Below are 19,708 nucleotides of genomic sequence, written 5' to 3'. Positions count from 1 at the left end.
TATTTGTGTGAATTTGTTGAAAAATAAACAATTTTCCATTCCTCATCACTGTCTTCAACGTGTTATTTGAGGATTGACCTATAGAGGGTGCCACAGCTCCTCCTGGGCAAAATTAACTCTGAGGTGTTTTTTTTGGCATGAAAAGACAGATATGCAAAATCACCATTTTTCAGCTGAAATATCTATTTGATGCCTAGAATTTTATAATTGCATGTGGATATCTTTTCTGTATCTGTACTAATATTTTCACTCCATAAATTTGCACTCTTGTACTTTGTACTGCAACGCCTGCATAAACAACTTCCCTGGGATAAAGTTCCTTCCTATCTTATCAGTAAATGTATTGACATGTTTGATTAGGCATCAAATCGACAATAAAATTAATTTGAAAGGAAACTTTATTACATGATTAATGATGAACTATTATTGAGCAGAGATTAATTGTAAGGCAGCAACCTTCAGTAGCATTTTTTAGAAACAGTGAATTGTACAAGATAATGAGAAAATACTATCGATACTCTATAACACTCATAAAGCATCAGCAGTTTGGCATCAAGTTGCAATGAGAAAGAAACTTCTAGGGTGACAGAGGAAGGCTAAAAGCTACTTCATGTGTAATGAATGTGTGTGCGAATGGCCCTGTTAGTTCCTGCGCCACACAGGTATGGAGGTTTGTCTGGGAGCGACTCCAGCGCTGCAGGCGATGAAGTAGGAGCTGGTCTTCAGACACTGTGGAGTGAGCTTCAGACACACAAAGCAGAACTCCACCTGGCAGCGAGGACAGATGATGTTCTTACAGCCTGTTTTGTCGTGCTCCACCCTCTGTCCGCATGTGGGACAGGCCCGGATGGAGGGGCACGCGTCGACCCCCTCTACCTGAGGGAGGGCGGTGGTCTTGCAGTTCTTCAATAGCTCCAGGTCGTGGTTGGTGCAGCCGTCGTTTTCGCAGCGGTCAGAGCGTGGAGCCGGACCCTTCCACGGATTCAGACACTGCCAGCAAAAGTCGGAAGCATTGCCCTTGTCCGCTGTGCAGATTGTGCAAGACACGGCGAGGTTTGTCAGGTCCTCTCTCTCCACGTAGGTTTTGCACCCAGGACACTGTTGGGAAAAGAAAGTGAGAAACAATAAAAGAAAATTCTTGTAAAGGTGCTCTCTATGACTTTCTGGTCGAGAGTTACATGAGAAGATTGACAACCTTGCAGAGGATTAAAGGTACAGTGTGTAAAGGGAATTGGAGTTTTTCAGAACAGACTAAGTAGAATAGTCATAATGTTTGAATTATTGAATAGTGCTGGAAATAATGCCATAATACACCTTTATTACACACCGTACTTTTAATAACCCTGTCATATTTCTCATTATGTTCTAAAATGCTTTGTTTTTTCTGCCATTTTAGATGACAGACTATTTATTTGCCTAACAACTTGTTTAAAGCAGCTTAAAAGGGGCATGCATGATTGCTGGATGGTGCATACAATCTCTGCTGAACTAATAAGTCAACCAGGTTGTGATTTTTTGAAGGTACAAGCAACAACCGGGACAATTACCGTTTTGAATTCACAGTGTTCTGTGGCAGCAAGCCGGGCGAGGTTCTCTTCAAAGTACTCCATCTCTTCAGCTGTCAGCACTGCCAGCCTGCGCACCTCTTCATATGACCACACGGCATCACACTTTTGCACGGTGCCTTTCTTTAAAGCAGGGCACTTAAATTTGTAGTGGCCCTGAAATAAAAAAAGGACAGAATATGTTACATTGCCAGTCAATATAGCTGTGAATCAGGGAGCGTGTAATTGAGGTTGACTTGGAGTGAGTTGAGCATCCCCATCATGTAGCCTTAAACCTGCCATAACTTTAACCAGCCATACTATGCTCCACTTTGTTCACCAGTTAGTTTATTAAGGGATTTCAGATCTTCAACTGAAAACAAAGCTATGAGACAGTAAACAGTACATTTCACAGAAGGACCGCTGAACAACAAGCTGAAAGTTGAAGTGGAGCTGCAAGACATTTTGGAGCACAACTCTACTGACATGGAAACACAAGCTTTAGACCCTGTAAATGAAGTGATGGAAAGTACCTGGTCCAGCAGACTGCGACACCACCCAGTGAGAGACTCTGGAGTGACAGCGTGCCCGCAGGACATCTCAGCTCGGAGACGTGTGTCTCCCTCCTCAGCTGCAGTGCACAACAAGAAGAAGAGCATGACATTGAACTCAGCATCACAGTATATCACTTAAGTCGTATGCTACTGCAGTGCCGTCCACAGAAACTATATGGAACTCAAAGAAAGAAAGCAAAAAAAAAAAAAAGTCTCACAACTCCATCTGTCCAGAGATTACATGTTACGCATGCAATTCCCTTAAATTGCATAATCATGATTGCCAATGCGCGCATCGAAGTAATAACGCCAACACAATATACTTCCTATTTAACCATGTCTTTAGGGCGCTTACGTAGCGGATCCAGAGCATCTGGTCTGTTGACAAACTTCAGAGTCGTGTCCTTAGGGTCGTATCTCTTCTCGTCCTGGCCCTGCGTCGTCATTTCGTTTCAGCTCCTCTGTTCAGCTCCGTGGACAAACTCCGTCTCTGTCTCCGCTCTCAGGAACACACACTGCTCGCTGTAGGCTATTATTTACAATCTCCTCCCAACAGCCACGCAGCTGAGTCTCTCCCAAGAATTATTTTTCTTCCACTACTTTCAGTTTTACCTCTGATTTACAAGAAGTCACATGACTGCAGGATGCACTTTTGATAGATATGTTCAGACGCTTCTTATAAAACAACACCTTGAAAAGTGGACCAGCTGGTTCACAAACAATGTTTGTCAAACATGCTTCTGGTCAGATGCCAAACTCTACTGGAGGATAAGGTGATTTCCAGCGATCATATCAGCACAATAGGAAGTCGAATATATAAATGCAGTCACGCAAGGGTTGTGTACACTGTAGCCTACAGTAAGGAGATTTCCCCGCAGTTATGATGCATAATACTTGACAAACATCAGCAGTCTGGGTTTGTGTAAGTGGTGGTGAAGCTGGCAGAGGTGGATGCTTATGAAGCGTTTGAGTGCAATCAGTAAAAACACAAATAGGCCTAATACAAATTAAGGGTTCAAAAGTCATGCACACGAAATCATTTATTTTCATTTTAAGCTGTTAAATGTGCATAGAAGTTATAGCAGTTATAATAATAGCCTACCGATAACAATAAATGAAAGTGAAAGTATTCTCAGTCCGTCCCTTGCGTCAGAATCAGTTGATTTATTCTGAACAACAGCTGAACACTGAAGAGGCTAACACTCAGCCAGAGGCGAAAGCAGCGCAGAGAGACTCGCCCACAGAGAAAGAAGCGGAAAAATGGGCAAAATCTACCAGGTCGTAGTGCACGGTCTGCGGGGGGAGAAGATGATCATCGACCTGTGCAACACGGAGGAACAGATGAAAGAAATGACGGTGCAGCAGCTGAAAGAAAAAATAGCGCAGAGGCTTCCTGAGAGCGCAGGTACGTGCCATAAGTCGTCTGGTTAATTAGCCATTGTGTTGATTATATGTGTTTACGCGACCAAAGAGCCGATTAGTGCTACGGTTACAGTTGTTGTTTATTTTTCTACAAGCAGAATATCACCAATTGTCTTCCATCGAACGAGGTGGCCCTTGTAATACTTTGAATTATATAGGTAACTTATCTATAGCCTACTATAAAACATTTACATTTTGTAAAAGTACAAAAGTATTTTAAAATGTAGGTAGGTAGCTTTGCTTGTGGTGTGTGTACTCAGGAGAGGCCTATTAGTCTCTGAAAAGTTGGGTCAATTATTTTCATGGATGGGAATGTTGTTTTGTTGTTTTTTTACTAGAATGTACTGTCACTGCAAATGAATGTTAGGCGGTGTGAGTAGGCTATTTCTGAAGCCTCATTCACACATACTATACTCTGTAGTTCTGTGCTGTTATGTCCTTTCTCCATACTTTAAATTGAATCCAAATTAATGTATTAGTGCTTAAACAGCTGTTACAATATAGATATTCAAAAATTATAATAATTGTGTGTGTGTGTGTGTGTGTGTGTGTGTGTGTGTGTGTGTGTGTGTGTGTGTGTGTGTGTGTGTGTGTGTGTGTGTAGGAGAGGATGCCTTGCGGCTGATCTTCACAGACAGGGCTCTGGATGAAGACTTGAAGTTGCTTTCTTCATATGGGATCCAGCACATGTCCGTCATCCAGTTGGTGGTGAAGGTTCCTGGAGGATTGACCATTTGATGAACACCCATCTCCCCTTCTGCTGCCACTGCCACCATCATCATACTAAAAATCATACAGACTCCTAACACTGTGATTTGTTGCAATAATCCTTTGAAATACCCATGCTGTCTCTGAATTTTTTGGGGGAAAATATGCTGTTGTCGCACATAATAAAGACACGTTTTCTCTAATGCCTTATCTTTGGTTAAGTTTTCAAACATGAAACAAAGGCCTGCATTGAAGCCACGGAAACAGGGCATCAAATACAGGCAGCAGGTCCCATTTATAACACTCAAAATGTTGATTCTAGAGTGTCAGGTTCGTTGAGTGATGAACAGAGTCCACCATGGGCCCCTGTATGGGCTCTATCAGTCTACGATAACATAAGAAACATAAATTATCCCATGTAGAAAATCGTTCTCTAGAACTTTCTAATTATTACAATTGTATAATGTTGTTTAGTTAATTCTACATAAGCCACAGACTACAAAGCTTTCCACATGAGGGTGTCTAACTACATACAAATGTTTTTTGGTATTTTGTCACATGGATGAAGTGAAGAGTTATAATAAGTTATGGTTTATGCTTTTATATGATCCAGATAAAGAGACCTTATGAGATCATTCGTTTCATCCATATGCTGCGTTCAAATACCCACTGTAAAAAACGGTAAAAAATAAATAAAATTAAAATACAGATACAATTTTTTTTGCGGTTTGGGATTATTTTCTCTCTCTCCGTCAAGACGTTTGTGCATCAAAAGCCTGTTCCATTCCTCTGTCATGTCTTGTGTTATCTTGACTGTAAAATTCGGTTTTCGATACGCCCTGAATGCAGCCTTCCAGCAAGTGCGGCCATAAATGAAAGAGAAAGTGTTCAGAGGGTTGTGTATTACGGGAGAAAGAGATATTGTTCTTTAAGCGTCACTAATACACAGAGAGAAGTTGTTTCCAACAATCTGCGGGAATGTCTTGAGAGTGTTAATTTAACACCATTCAGGTAAGCTCGTATTTTTATCCATTTGTGTTCGTTTTCACAACATTTATGTTTGAATAGTTATCTGCAAGTTGTCAACTGCTAATCCTTTGCAGCTGGCAACAAACAGTATTGATGTGGACTGTTAAATCGTCAAACAAGAATTAAAATGAATTACAACAAATATGGCCCTGGTAAGTAATTTGTGTTGTGAAATCGGTTATTAGGTTAATCCACAGTAATGGCATGAAGATATTTGTTCAATTTAAATGCATTATACAATATCCTCCCAACAGCCAATGAGTACCATGGCTTGTTAAACCAAGGGGCAACATGTTACCTGAACAGTGTCCTGCAGGTGCTGTTCATGACGGAAGACTTCAGAGAAGCAGTGGAGAGGTTTGTTACAATGTTAACTTCATGTCTTATAGGACTAATGCATATAAATCTAATTGAGGATACAGTACAGCTTTTCGTGTTTTTATCTATCATGACCACAACTTCCTAACTCTGTTTAGGAACACCAGTGGAAATCCTGACCCCAAGGTTATTGATGGTCCACTTAGAAACTTGTTTGAAGACTTAAAAGGACATGAGGCATACACCTATAACATCACAAGGAAGCTGGGCATCGATAAAGGTACAAGTATCAGAACAACAGAGCCTTTTTAAAATGGTAATACGTGTGGACAACCCTGTCTCATCAAATTACGTTCCCAGAGGACTATTCGGCATTCTCAATTACGTTTGACCATTTACGTATTTTGTCCATGATTACGTTTTTATGAACATATTCGGCATTCTCAATTACGTTTGACTGAAAAACGTATTTTGTCCGAAATTACGTTTTTATGAACATATCGCAAACAAGTTCGTTCTCAGCCTAGAGCTGTTCAGGATGCTCAATTACGTTTGGCTACAAAACGTATTGATTACGTTTTAATAAACATATCGCATACATTCGTTCTCAGCCTATTTTTTGCCATTTATTTACCTCTAGGATTATGTTTGGTTGAAGTGTGCATTGTCTGGGCGGCTGCCTGAACTACAGCGCTGCAGGAAATTAATATGTTCCATAGATATGTTCACATGTTTCTTCATTCATTCATTCAAACAAACTGGTGAAGGCAATTGACGTTCCGACATGGCCACGCCCCCTTTGGGTGGAAAACAAAGCGATTTTGACTATAATGCAAAAAATTGCGGTCCAAAACAGCACAAAAAGAAAACGATCAGAGGTAAATAAGTTACAATTTGACCGACAGACACAATGTTAAGATCCTTTACAACTTCTCTGCCAGCTAGATAACGTTAAACTAGACTACGGAACTACACAGGGCTGCAGGGAAAATAGGGTGACGTCAGACGCACGCCCCTCTACAAACCAATCAGTATCGAGGAATGCTAAACGAGCCTATCGGCAGCCCTGAGCTAAAAAGATTTCTAGCGAGACCTATGTACTTTATTTTCATAATCTTGATATTGCGAATTCATATGATCTGTCTGAAGTCTGATAGGCTAATTCTCAAGAAATGTTCGGTACACAAATAGGCTACGTGCCAAGCTGTTGATCAACTGGACACAATCAAAGATAGCACACACACACACAGCTGACAAGAGCGCTCCCTCCCTCCCTCCACCCTCCGCCGAGTTTTTTTTCCCAGAGCAAATTTTTGAAGTCAAGGGTTATCATGGTGACACAAATACGTCACACTTCAGCTAGTAAGTGCATAAACATATGTTTTGAAAACATATCTAGCGAGAAATACATCAGAATATCATTATATTCGGTAATTGGGAGTATCTGATCTCTATTTGGTTAGTTTGCTGACGTATTTACCACCGTTGCTATGTAATCCTACATTTCCCATCATCCTTTTTAGGGCTGGGTGGACCCGTTGGACTCCTATCAGAGTGTCTGCCGATTCAGGGCGCATTCCATTTACAATTCAGGGCCTCCGCCGTAAAACCACAAGTCAGACATGTTCACACGGCTGACACTTCCGTTCTGCCCCATCATAATAAAAAAAAACTTAACAGGAAGTAGGTTACATTATTCCCCTCCTCCGAAACGTCCCCGTTTCCACACAGAAACATCATAAGGGCCCTTAGGAATAATGGAACCACTTACAGAAACATGCTGCACTACCAAAAAATTAATAAAATAACTTGAATTGAACACATTCTTTATAGGCCTACCCTAAACCTTAAAGCATGTAGGCTCATTGTAGCCTACCCACTATTCTAGGGAAACTATTTCTGTAAGAAAAATGTGTTTTATAGCCTTTGTGGTTGTATAATTTAAAGTTTCTGATCAAATATGTGGCGGATTATACATGAAATTATAAAACAATTAAATGTACAGTTTAAAATGTCATTGAATAGGCTTCTTGAACTTACTAAAGCAGTACTCTACAATGCGTGTGTGTGTGTGTGTGTGTGTGTGTGTGTGTGTGTGCGTGCGTGCGTGCGTGCGTGCGTGTGTCACATCTTGTAGCCTACCCTGACAGGGATTTGGTTGTTTTCTTTTAGTTAATGATATCAAATGTTGCTATAAATTGTGCATAGCCTACACATAATATAAAACTAGGTGCATATTGAATGTGAATCCTGCAACTGAAAGTATTTGGAAGGAGTAGGCCAGTTACTCAAATGGGAGTAGTTTAAAGATTGCTTTATTCATGATTTTGACCTTAAAAAGGTAGAATTTTAGGCAGTCTTATGAACAGTGCTTAATCAGTGTTTGCGGTGTGGTGTGGCAGTGTTTATTATTTTCTGCATATGCAGTTGACTCAGTATATTGTCCCCTGTCTTAATGGTAAGTGGTCTTGACGGCGGTTTGTCCACCACACACTTGGCATGATATACAGGTGAAATTTGAATATCGTGCAAAAGTTCATTTATTTCAGTAATTCAACTTTATAGGTGAAAATAATATCTTATACAGACTCATTACATACAAAGTGAGATATGTGAAGCCTTTATTTTTTATAATTGTGATTATTATGGCTTACAGTTTATAAAAACCCCAAATTCAAAATCTCAGAAAATTAGAATATTACATAAAATCAATAAAAAAAGGATTTTAAATACAGCAATGTCGGCCCTCTAGAAAGTATAATCATGCATATGTACTAAGTACTTGGTTTGGGCCCCTTTTGCATGAATTATTGCCTAAATGCGGCGTGGCATGGATGCTATCAGCCTGTGGCACTGCTGAGGTGTTATGGAAGCCCAGGTTGCTTTGATGTGGCCTTCAGCTCGTCTGTATTGTTGGGTCTGGTGTGTATCATCTTCCTCTTGACAATAGTCCATAGTTTCTGAGTTCAGGTCAGGAGAGTTGTCTGGCCATTCATGCAGAGCATGGTCAGTCAACCAGTTACCAGTGGTTTATGGTACCATGGGCAGGTGCCAAGTCTAGCTGGAAATGGAAATTGTCATCTCCATAAAGCTTGTCAACAGACAGAAGCATGAAGTGCTCCAAAATCTTCCGGTAGACGGCAGTGGTGACTTTGGACTTGATAACACAGTGGACCAACAGCAGCAGATGACATGATACCTCAAATCATCACTGATCCAAATTAAATGTTGCGTTTCATTTGGAAATCAAGGTTCCACAGTCTAGAGGAAGAGTGGAGGGGCACAAAATCCAAGGGGCTTGAAGACCACTGTCAAGTTTCAACAGTCAGTGATGATTTGAGGCACCATGTCATCTGATGGTGTTGGTCCACTGTGTTATCAAGTCCAAAGTCACCACAGCTGTCTACCAGGAGATTTTAGAGCACTTCATGCTTCTGTCTGTTGACAAGCTTTATGGAGATGCTGAATTACTTTTTCCAGCAAGACTTGACACCTGTCCACAGTGCCAAAACCACACGTAACTGGTTGACTGACCATGGTATTACTGTGTTGATTGGCCAGACAACTCTCCTGACCTGAACCCAATAGAGAAACTATGGACTATTGTCAAGAGGAAGATGATACACACCAGACCCAACAATACAGAGGAGCTGAAGGCCACTATCAAAGCAACCTGGGCTTCCATAACACCTCAGCAGTGCCACAGACAGATAGCATCCTTTGGAAGCGCATTGTGAAGCGCCTTGTGACCCTGGTCTGTGAAGGGCGCTATATAAATAAAAGCTTACTTACTTACTTACTTACATCCATGCCACACCGCATTTAGGCAATAATGTGTGCAAAGGGGGCCCAAACCAAGTACTTAGTACATATGCATGATTATACTTTATAGAGGGCCGACATTTTTGTATTTAAAATCCTTTTTTTATTGATTTTATGTAATATTCAAATGTTCTGAGATTTTGAATTTGGGGTTTTCATAAGCTGTAAGCCATAATAATCACAATTATAACAAATAAAGGCTTGAAATATCTCACTTTGGATGTAATGAGTCTATATAATATATTAGTTTCACCATTTAGGTTGAATTACTGAAATAAATGAACTTTTGCACGATATTCTAATTTTTCGAGTTTCACCTGTATTGATAAGAGATTTATTCTTGTTCTTTTCATACGGGCAGCGACATTCCACGTGTGTATCGCGCTGGACCTGTGGTGTAGCATTGGGCGAGGAAGCCTTGACAGCGCCCTGATTTAATCTGCAAGGTTAAGATCTCTCTATAACAGTTTTTCCAATGACTCTAGCCTATTTTGTTCAAACTGCCTTTGTATTTCACATCCCTCAATTAGCACCTGTCACTTTCACATGGGCCTATTTTAATTAAATATTCAGATGATTCAGCAGATGCAAGGTGTGTCAGTTCTGTGTGCAGTTCACAGGACAGTTTACAGGGACAGGGAACAGGTGGACAGTAGTGTTCGGGCATGGTAGGAGCTACACACCTCTTAAATGTAACCAAGGTTGAGAGATTGATATGGATTTTGGGAGGACCAGGAGGATAGGCTAAATCTCCATTCTGGGAGAAGAGGTTGAGTTGATGGAGGGCTACAGAAACCTGGGCATTTAATTAAACAACAAACTGCATGGAGGGACAGAGCAGACTCTACTTCATGAGCAAATCCTTGTTAACCTGTTTAAGCCCAGTTGGTTGTGGAGAGAATGATAATGCACAAGCTGCTGAAGATGATGGACAGCATCACCTTCAGCTATTTGACCACTACAGAAAGTCATTCCTGATACAATCCACAATAACTGCTGCTACAATGCCACACTTTCCCTATGGCAATAAATAAAGTACATTATCCATCTATAAGTCCATCCATCCATGCAGGTATATTTAAACAACGCCTATGCATATGGGTTCTGTATTATAATCTCTGAAGGACACACCTTTTGGTGTACTATTTCCACAAGAAAACAAATGAGCAAACAAAAAGCTTAATTTTCCATATTGGGCCTTCAAATTTATCAGAAAATCAACCTTGCGGTAAAGAACACCAACTGAATACATTGCTGGAAAGGTGCTAATGTTGAGAGTGTGAAGATTGTACAATTTTACCTTTAAACACACCTACAATTCACCACCATGCTTTTGATTAGATTTAATTTATTTGCACAATAAAAACAACAAAGAACATTGGCCACAGAAATATAAAATATAAAACATTTTTTTAAAGGCAACATATTTTGCAGGTGAGATATATATATATATATATATATATATATATATATATATATATATATATATATATATATATATATATATATATATATATATATATGTATATATATATATATATATATATATATATGTATATATATATATATATATATACATATATATATAAAAGTTGTGAATGATATCTTACTTCAAAGATCATTTAATGTAAAATACTGAAGAAAATAGAAGTAATTTAATCCACAAGGTTATGCAGAGGTAAAAAGACAAGCAAAGTGGGTATATGGTTGTAGTTGTCCTGCTTATTTAACTGTAAAGGCCGCCTACAACTCCTTATTCGTGATAACCATCAAACTACATCGTGCACATTTACTGAGTGACGATTGTGTTGCATTTCTCACAAACAACAATGATCATCTCACAACGATTTATGCTCTTCGTAGCTCAGGGCTGCCGCTATAGGCTCGTTTCGCGTCACGTGACATTCCTCGCCATTGATTGGTTTGTAGAGGGGCGTGCGTCTGACGTCACCCTTCCTCAGGTCGGCAATACGTCATCTAGACGGAACTCTCGTGGCAGTAGGCTACTCAAAGACAGCGCGATCATTCTAAATAAGCGTTATAGCTCAAATCTGCAATGTCCTGAGCTGTTTTGTGGTTTACAAAGTAAAAAACAAACATCATGGTTTTATTCCTTTGCCATGCCCCCAAAAATTCCCCTAAAGAAGGGCTGTATGACAGCAGGAAGCTCCCGGCTGCGCTCTGCATTCAGTGGGAGTTTGCTATCGTAACAAACAATTAGTTCACGTGTAATCAGCTTACATAGAGACTCAGTGAGGTGAATATATACATCAGGGCATGATATCTCTGGCCAATGGGTCGGATCATTTCGCCAGCTTGATGCTGAGAGACTACACACATGGTTTTAGATTGATCAAATTAATCATTTATAAGTGTCTTTAACGTTATCTAGCTGGCAGAGTTGTTATAAAGGATCTTAACATTGTGTCTGTCGGTCAAATTGTAACTTATTTATCTCTGATCGTTTTCTTTTTGTGCTGTTTTGGACCGCAATTTTGCATTATAGTCAACATCGCTTTGTTTTCCACCCAAAGGGGGCGTGGCCATGTCGGAACGTCGATTGCCTTCACCAGTTTGTTTGAATGAATGAATGAATGAATGAATGAATGAAGAAACATGTGAACATATCTATGGAACATATTAATTTCCTGCAGCGCTGTAGTTCAGGCAGCCGCCCAGACAATGCACACTTCAACCAAACATAATCCTAGAGGTAAATAAATGGCAAAAAATAGGCTGAGAACGAATGTATGCGATATGTTTATTAAAACGTAATCAATACGTTTTGCAGCCAAACGTAATTGAGCATCCTGAACAGCTCTAGGCTGAGAACGAACTTGTTTGCGATATGTTCATAAAAACGTAATTTCGGACAAAATACGTTTTTCAGTCAAACGTAATTGAGAATGCAAAATATGTTCATAAAAACGTAATTACGGACAAAATACGTAAATGGTCAAACGTAATTGAGAATGCCGAATAGTCCTCTGGGAACGTAATTTTGATGAGAAAGGGTTGGTGTGGATCACACCTGCTTTTTGGCAAAGTTTGCATTAAGACTTAGTCGCATCTTGAATTAAGTGTTAGTGTTAACATACAGTCTTCAAGCCCCATTGATAGAGCATTTTAGTAACCCCTTTAATATTTGAGAGTAAGGGATACGTTTGACCAAAAGTCATAGGAGTCATTTTACCAATTTCTTTGTCTAATAAATACTCATTGATTTCTGCTCTGCCCCTCAGTGTACGAACAGCGTGATGCAGCTGAGTGCTTCGAGAATATTTTAAATATTACCAGTCCTGAAGCATCAGAGGTAAAGACTTCATCAATATCAAAGAGAATGGAGAATTTTTTAATAAAAAATACTTGTTTTCCACTCTGTATTTTGTGGTTTCAGATATTCCATGGATCGTTGACACGCAAGACCATATGTTCTACATGTGGTGAAGAGACTGACACCGATGGGGCATTTTGGCATCTTCCTCTGGAGTTGGTGGATTCCTACAGTCAAAACTACAGGGTGGTAAGGACCGAACAACCTGCATAGTACGCAACAATATATCTAGCTATACCAGAGGCTCAGTCCTCTTCGCAGTGGACGCAGGTTCTAATCCGGCCCCATCGTTCTTTGCATGTCATTCCATTCTATGTCATCTCTGTCTTTTTGAACTGTCAATAGAAGCATGAATAATGCTAAAAATCTTAAATATATATATAGACTGTATATATTTGAAGATAATTGGGAATATTTTGATGAATATCAAGTTAAAATCGACAATTGCAATTATTTTTTGCAAATATGTTGTTTGAAATGAAGGTAATGCCGAGAACATGGTGTTCTCCATGTCCACCTGTGTCCCTCACTATCCTTCCATTGTTATTTTTAAACGATTCTCATATCATTCAACATGTTTGTTTCTGTGTCACTTGGTTTCATAAGGTGGATGGCATTGAGGAGCATTTCAGAGATACATATTTCAGCGGAGAAAACCAGATGTACTGTGAACGGTGTGATGCCAAATCTGATGCTACTATTGTGAGTAATGAGTAAATGTGTCTGATTTGTGTCTATTCATTTTGCAGTGGTGGTATTAAGAGTTCATGGTGACCGGATATTACATGATGGGACCTGCGTTTTCTCATTCAGGAATGTGTGATGAAGCATCATCCAGAGGTTTTGATGCTGCTGCTGAAGAGGTTTCAGTTTGACTACAATTACATGACAAATGTAAAAAACAGCCGTGCTGTGGTTGTTCCCTACACACTACAGATACCAAAGGTATGTACAGTATATATGCAGCATAGTTTAGTATAATCATTTCACAGTTATTTTTCATTCTTAGGGTGTATTCACACATGGAAAGTCCGTTAGTTCACTTGCTTTGGTCCAGACCAAATAGAATTTAGATTTTTTTTGTTTGGTGTGGTCCACTTTCATATTGCCCCTTTTGCAAGTGAACCAGCATTACGAAGCAAAACCACACGTGATCTGAGGTCATTCATTCATTGGACAGACATTCTGGGGTGGAGAGAAACAGGAAGCACGAAGTTTAAACTGCGAAATATATATCATTGATATAATATAGGGCTAAAAATAATAAAAGGGCCTACATCTAACCTATAAATAAAGAGGAAAAACATCAAATTATTGTTGTTTCATATGGTCATAATGTGTAGCCTTATGTCAATGCCACGTTATGTGGCTTGTAGCCTACGATGTGAAACATCATTTTTACTGTATTTTTGGTGCTGGATGCGCGTCACGCGAGAAGAATATGCTCAAGCTGACACTCAGCTGATTAAGCTGTGTATCAGCTGGGTCGGCGCAGTTCAGCTCCAAACTGACACGGGGATAGTATTGACGGTCCCGTACATGGGAAGCAAAATAAAAACACACACTTCTTGCGCAGCGTGAACCTGTTGGCACTGTGCGAGAGACGCTCCCCTCTCCTTCATCTGATCGCTGAACACATTCAGCATTTATATTGTTCTGGGCTCCCGGTCAAACCACAACTAATCTTCCTAACAATGGCGACAACAACACTTTCCCATAATGTGAAGCTGACGGCTATTTATTAAAAAAGAAAAGAAAGAAAAGGCACAGTGCCTCCTGCATTTGGGTCGGATCGAGTCCGAACAAATTCACACCACAAACGAACTGCAGCAGAGTGCGTTTGGAAACCCATCGAGACTACCTCTTCAGCTGGGTCTCGGAGCGTTTGTTTGGTCCGCACCCGAGTGCGATTGCTGTATTCACACCTGCCTGAAAGATGCGCACCGAAGGCAGAAGTGCATCTGAGTTCGTTTCAACCGAACTAAACACGGCATGTGTGAATACACCCTTAGTCAAGGTGGTCACTGCCCCGGGTCATGGGAGGCGCGCCGCGACGAAAATTTTGGGGGTATTATGCTCAAAGATGCCAATGCGCAGTAAAGAAATAAACTGTTAATTTGAACACAAAAATACAACAGACACTGACCTTACAGTTGTGCAATTTTGTTTGCTATGTGCAGGTACAAATGATGTGCAAACATGCAGTACAAAGCACAATTAAAGAAAAATTGTACTGTTTTGGTGCAATACTATACAGACACACTAAATACAAATAATGGACCATACACTCAACATGTGTATGCACATCAAAGTGAAAATTCAACTTTAAAGTTCCTTTTTGGATGGGGGGCTGTTGTGCGATTATTGTGGACAATAGGCCTATTGTGATGCGATAGCCCATAATTCATTAATGGTTATTTTGTGCCTACTTGCTTGATTTCTTTTTAAATACAGAGTTTATTGGTCATTTTCTAATATGTATTTCCCAATTTAAAACATAAAAATAAAGCAGCATTGAAAATTCAGAAAATAAATCTTGGCCTACACTAGCATGCTGTTTGAAAAATAACTCAATAGTTGAAATAATAAATACAATGTGTTTTCCCCTTAAAATGACTAAATACATTTCTCCAAAGGTCAAAGACAGTAACAGTGTGACACTTCTGTAAACACTTACTGAAACTTGCCTGGGCCATCACTCTCAGAGCAGCTGATAGAGAAACGCTTGGAGACACATGCTTTTTACCGCAAATCGCGGCCTTTCGCGCAGTCATGACCATGTTTAAAGCGGCTACGAGTAACATTTAAATATCTTTTAAACAGCCTCATGTTTCCTCTGATAATCATAAATTACCTTTAACAGCAAACGAGACCATCAGTGCAAAGAAAGACGTTTTCAAATAGTTTTTATTACTGCTTTTGGTCTGGTCGCACACCCAGTCCGATTTTCGGTTCGCTCGTGCAGGCTCTATGGTCACATATCCGTATTGGTCGCAGATTTCAGTGTGGCGCACCAACGTGAATTGAGAAGCCTATCCCTCCAGGTGAGGGAAGGGGAGCGGGAGCCTTGTTTGAGACAGTTATTTGTCGTCATAATGACTGATAACGGGGCTGAACCATCAAAGAAAAAATGCAATGAAGAAAAAAAGGGAGAGTGATATGAGTGATATAGGCTACGGGCGGCGGGACCAGGGCGTTGCCAAGCAACGTGTATACAATTTCACGAGAGCGAAACTAGACTGCAGTGTTTACTCCTAAATGAATGAGCGGTTGGTACTAACACAAAGTTTGCTTTGCTTCATCATCATCAGATAACCATTATCTGAAATAGTCATTATTTACAACAACATAAACACATTACCTCATCGTGATCCATACTAACTGCCGTCTCTCGTTCATTCGCTTTCTGTGAGGAGTCGGACACGTAATCTTTCAGCTCCGTGAGAGAGAGAGTAGTTAGGTGACACTGCTCCATCAACTCATTGCAATCAGGTGTGTGTGGCAGTGACTGGCATTAGTTGATGCAGTGTCAAAACCACTCTCACGGAGCCGAAAAGAGTCCTCACACTTTCAACACACGGACATGCACTATATTGCTCCCTTCTCAGTTCACACTCGCGCGCCTGGCACGCGCTAGGAAACAGCTTTGCGACAGCGGGCGTCGTAAAAATACTACCGCTTTTGTCCAAAGGGGACGCCAACGTGCCATGTTACTCGTAGTGGCTTTAAGTACACATCGTGCTTGCTAGTACATTAATTGTGCAGCACTAAAAAAAAATAAAAAATAAAAAATATATATTTCTTTTTGGGGAGGGGTGGTTGGTAGTCAAGGCGGGGGGCTGGCGTTGCTAAGGCGGCCGCTTAGCTATAAAGCGCTGGGGGAAACACTGACGGCATGTGTGAATACACCCTTAATGTAGACCTGTCATTTTTTCTGTTGGTGCTCAGAATCAGACCTATGAACTGTACGCTGTCGTGAATCATTCCGGAGGTCTTAGAGGTGGACATTACACTGCAACAATCAAGTCCCAGGAGGATGAGAAATGGTATCATTTTGATGATTCCCGAGTCCAATTGGTAAGACTGATAATTTTTACTTAATTGTTGTTGGAGGTTAGATATGACAGGACAAAATGCTGATTAATGCATTATGTTTGGTTATTATTCTTATCAACAGTCTAATTACCAGCCGTTCCAGGTGGATGAGTTTGAGACGTAAGTTTTAGTTATTCTCTTTTTTTTTTTTTTCAATATTTTTATTGAAAATATGGCACAGTGCATACATAGACATGTAAACTTGACGAGTCAAAACAAATGCCATATTTCTGATTTTTCTTTTTTCACAAACATTACAGGAAGGGATTATCAAGCTGTAATAAACATCATCATCATCATAATAATAATAATAATATTTAAAATACAATAACATGTACAAATAAAACAATTAGCACACAAAAATTAAATAAAATTAAATAAAATAAAAGGGGGGGTGGGGTGGGGCTTAGTTATTCTTTTTATACACCATTTTTGAATAATTCTCAAATACAGCATTAAACACTTATAATACATTTCATGAACCACATGAATTTAAAAATTACCTTATCTAATTTTTACATTTCTCTCACTAGATCCGACAGTGCATATCTTCTCTTCTACAGGAAAAAGAATGGTAAGATGAAAAACATTGTCATTATGGGTTACTGAGGTTTACTCGGAATATCTACGTCAGTTATACTTTGCCTGACATTTTTATAACTTCTTTCCAGTGCATGCTGCAGATACTTGTACTCAAGACAACAGGGAGGTGTCATCCCCCGAAGTCCTACCACCCGCTACCAGTGTTATCAATGACCAGTGTGAAGATAATGTTAAGATGGATGGACAGAGACCAGGAGAAGAAGTGGGCACCCCACGTGAGAAGAGTGTTGACGATCTGAACAATTTCACTGGAAGACTAGATGATTCAAGACATTTGAGTTCACAGGGTCACATCAACACATCATATTATGATCAGAAGTTTAAACAGGAAGACAGCAGCACACATGCAGGATGTGACAATCCTCAACAAGCTCAGAAAGATGAGGAAATAATTTTATTGGAGGTAGATAAAGACAAAGATGTAATGATGCAAGGTGACAAAAAGTCAGAAATGATAGAAAAAGCTCAAACAGAATACCTTATGGACAGGGATGTTGATGTTGGCCGTATGCCTTTTGTTGTCGACAATCAGGGAGGTGAGGAGAGGACCGAAGATGTTAAGAAAGACAAGGATGGAAAGACTGGAGCTCATGAAAGGGGGATGGCATCAGGGAATGAAAAGTATTTGACAAAATATGACCTTTACAAAGGAAGAGTTGGTGATAGTGAACATAACCTGTCACAAGATGATCAGAGGTGTGAACAGAGAAGCAGTAGCAGGTATGAAAAGCATGATCAACAGAGGGAGGAGAAGAGGGACTTTCAGAGAGAAAAGGAACAAAAGAAAACAGGTAAAAATGAACAAAGAGAGCAGAGAGAAACGTCCATGAAAAAACCTAACCCTAACCCTTACATTAGTAAAGGTGTAAATGTTGGACAGATGAAAACATATGAAGATGTTAGTGTAGACAGACAGGGAGGTGAGGAGAAGATGGACGTAGATGTGAAGGAAGACAAGTTTGGTGAAAGGGGAATGGCATCAGGAACTGGAAAGCACTACCCAGAATACGACCTTTGCAAGGGTGAAGGGAGACAGGGTCCAAAGCAGCCGAAAAAAACATATCAAGTGAAGTTAACTGAGGATGAAATAGAAACCACTAGTGGTATTAAGAGAAGCAGTAAGACCAAGAACATAGGAAAAGTCATTGCAGAAGGAAGCTCAAGAGGCAAAATTAAGAGTTGGGTAGAATACAATGAAGGAAATGACCCAAAAGGAGACGATGAAGTCACTTTGTCACATAATGTTTGCAGTTTGACACTGGGTGAGTCAACTATGTCAAAGCCACAGGCAAGAAGCAGTAAAGAACCCGATGCACAACAACAAGCTAGTCTGCAACGTGCAAGTAAAAAAGGTAAATCTGTGAAGAAAAGGAGATGGTGGCGTCGCACTTCCCCACTCAAGAAACAAAAAGAGAGAAAAGGGAAACAGAAGAAAAATCGCAATTGTTTTTGTATTTTTGGGAAAACTAGAGATTCAGACTAAGCAGAACACATACTTTGTGCAGGCAAATACAAGTAGTGAATGTCATTGTGGTAATCCCAGTTGTGAATTCATCCTTGTTGATGCTACAAAGCTCAGTGAACAGTTAGGCTGGGTCACATCACCTTTATGTTCTGTTGATTTAAAATCCCATTCACAGGCATACTGTATATATTACAATTATAGGATCATACTATGTCTTTGTCTTTTGTTGCTCTTCTTGCTTTCTTTATTGTGTACAATTCATTCAGTCAAAAAGACTCATAGACCTATTACATTTTATTTAAACAATATAAATCACTTTCTTGTTGAATTTTGCCTATAATAAATAGATGATCCTAAATGTAACATCTCACATGATGCCAGATAAGATAACTTGAATCTTTGTAAATATACGATTCTATTTGAAATTTCAATGTGTTTTCTTCATTTTCTGCGACTTATTATTTTGAATGAATTAGGGCTTTTGGTCTCAGCGTTGTTTAACAGAAAGGAACACTATTTGTTCATGAGTAATATCATGGATGCTTTAGATTGTATGTTTAAGTAACCAAACTAAGGTATTGTCATTTACTTTTGTGTAATTTGTGCAACGGTGGTAAAATAGAATAACATACATTCTTGGATACACTGTTTTTGTGGGAAGTCATTAGAGATCATTTATAAACTTTTTAAAGTTTTTAGTCATGTCACTTGCTTAAATTGCCCAAAATCACAGGTTTAGAAATAAACTTCAGGAAGGAAAACAGAAGTCTTTATGGTATATTTTAATACTGTGTCATTGTATGATCAGTTGAAT

The 19,708-nt window shown here is 39.6% G+C and overlaps 3 protein-coding genes across 3 annotated transcripts; 2 read left to right on the top strand and 1 right to left on the bottom strand.

Annotated features, from left to right (window-relative positions):
* Positions 1–434: 434 nt before the first annotated feature.
* LOC307269305 (E3 ubiquitin-protein ligase RNF19A-like) lies at positions 435–2,689 on the bottom strand. The gene is made up of 4 exons (XM_080052237.1): positions 2,454–2,689; positions 2,078–2,175; positions 1,548–1,721; positions 435–1,098 (listed from the first exon to the last, which is right to left on the bottom strand). Exons 1-4 carry the CDS (start codon positions 2,542–2,544, stop codon positions 643–645), a joined length of 819 nt encoding a protein of 272 aa, XP_079908363.1. The 5' UTR covers positions 2,545–2,689; the 3' UTR covers positions 435–642.
* Positions 2,690–3,252: 563 nt separating this feature from the next.
* LOC307269306 (uncharacterized protein) lies at positions 3,253–4,892 on the top strand. The gene is made up of 2 exons (XM_080052238.1): positions 3,253–3,503; positions 4,125–4,892. Exons 1-2 carry the CDS (start codon positions 3,359–3,361, stop codon positions 4,256–4,258), a joined length of 279 nt encoding a protein of 92 aa, XP_079908364.1. The 5' UTR covers positions 3,253–3,358; the 3' UTR covers positions 4,259–4,892.
* Positions 4,893–5,107: 215 nt separating this feature from the next.
* Positions 5,108–19,596, top strand: LOC307269301 (uncharacterized protein). The gene is made up of 12 exons (XM_080052233.1): positions 5,108–5,239; positions 5,332–5,409; positions 5,512–5,614; positions 5,734–5,855; positions 12,640–12,710; positions 12,795–12,920; positions 13,338–13,433; positions 13,545–13,676; positions 16,680–16,808; positions 16,909–16,946; positions 17,360–17,400; positions 17,498–19,596. The coding sequence occupies exons 2-12, from the start codon at positions 5,385–5,387 to the stop codon at positions 18,910–18,912; spliced, it is 2,298 nt and encodes a 765-aa protein (XP_079908359.1). The 5' UTR covers positions 5,108–5,239; positions 5,332–5,384; the 3' UTR covers positions 18,913–19,596.
* The last annotated feature ends 112 nt before the right edge of the window (positions 19,597–19,708 follow it).

This window comes from Ammodytes marinus (genome assembly GCF_949987685.1).
Source record: "Ammodytes marinus genome assembly, chromosome: 23".
In the NCBI taxonomy this organism is placed as follows: Eukaryota; Metazoa; Chordata; class Actinopteri; order Uranoscopiformes; family Ammodytidae; genus Ammodytes; species Ammodytes marinus.
The sequence above is the reverse complement of the archived record's forward strand: the minus strand, read 5'-3'. Positions and strand labels throughout refer to the sequence as shown.

Bases quoted from the DNA above. Each gene is read 5' to 3' on its own strand.
- LOC307269305 (XM_080052237.1), bottom strand. From the start codon at position 2,544: ATGACGACGCAGGGCCAGGACGAGAAGAGATACGACCCTAAGGACACG. The intron at 1,722-2,077 runs GTACTTTCCATC...TTTTTATTTCAG, and splicing joins GTCGCAGTCTGCTGGACCAG to GGCCACTACAAATTTAAGTG. The intron at 1,099-1,547 runs GTAATTGTCCCG...TTTTCCCAACAG, and splicing joins AACACTGTGAATTCAAAACG to TGTCCTGGGTGCAAAACCTA.
- LOC307269306 (XM_080052238.1), top strand. From the start codon at position 3,359: ATGGGCAAAATCTACCAGGTCGTAGTGCACGGTCTGCGGGGGGAGAAG. The intron at 3,504-4,124 runs GTACGTGCCATA...GTGTGTGTGTAG, and splicing joins GAGGCTTCCTGAGAGCGCAG to GAGAGGATGCCTTGCGGCTG.
- LOC307269301 (XM_080052233.1), top strand. From the start codon at position 5,385: ATGAATTACAACAAATATGGCCCTG. The intron at 5,615-5,733 runs GTTTGTTACAAT...AACTCTGTTTAG, and splicing joins TTCAGAGAAGCAGTGGAGAG to GAACACCAGTGGAAATCCTG. The intron at 12,711-12,794 runs GTAAAGACTTCA...TTGTGGTTTCAG, and splicing joins CCAGTCCTGAAGCATCAGAG to ATATTCCATGGATCGTTGAC.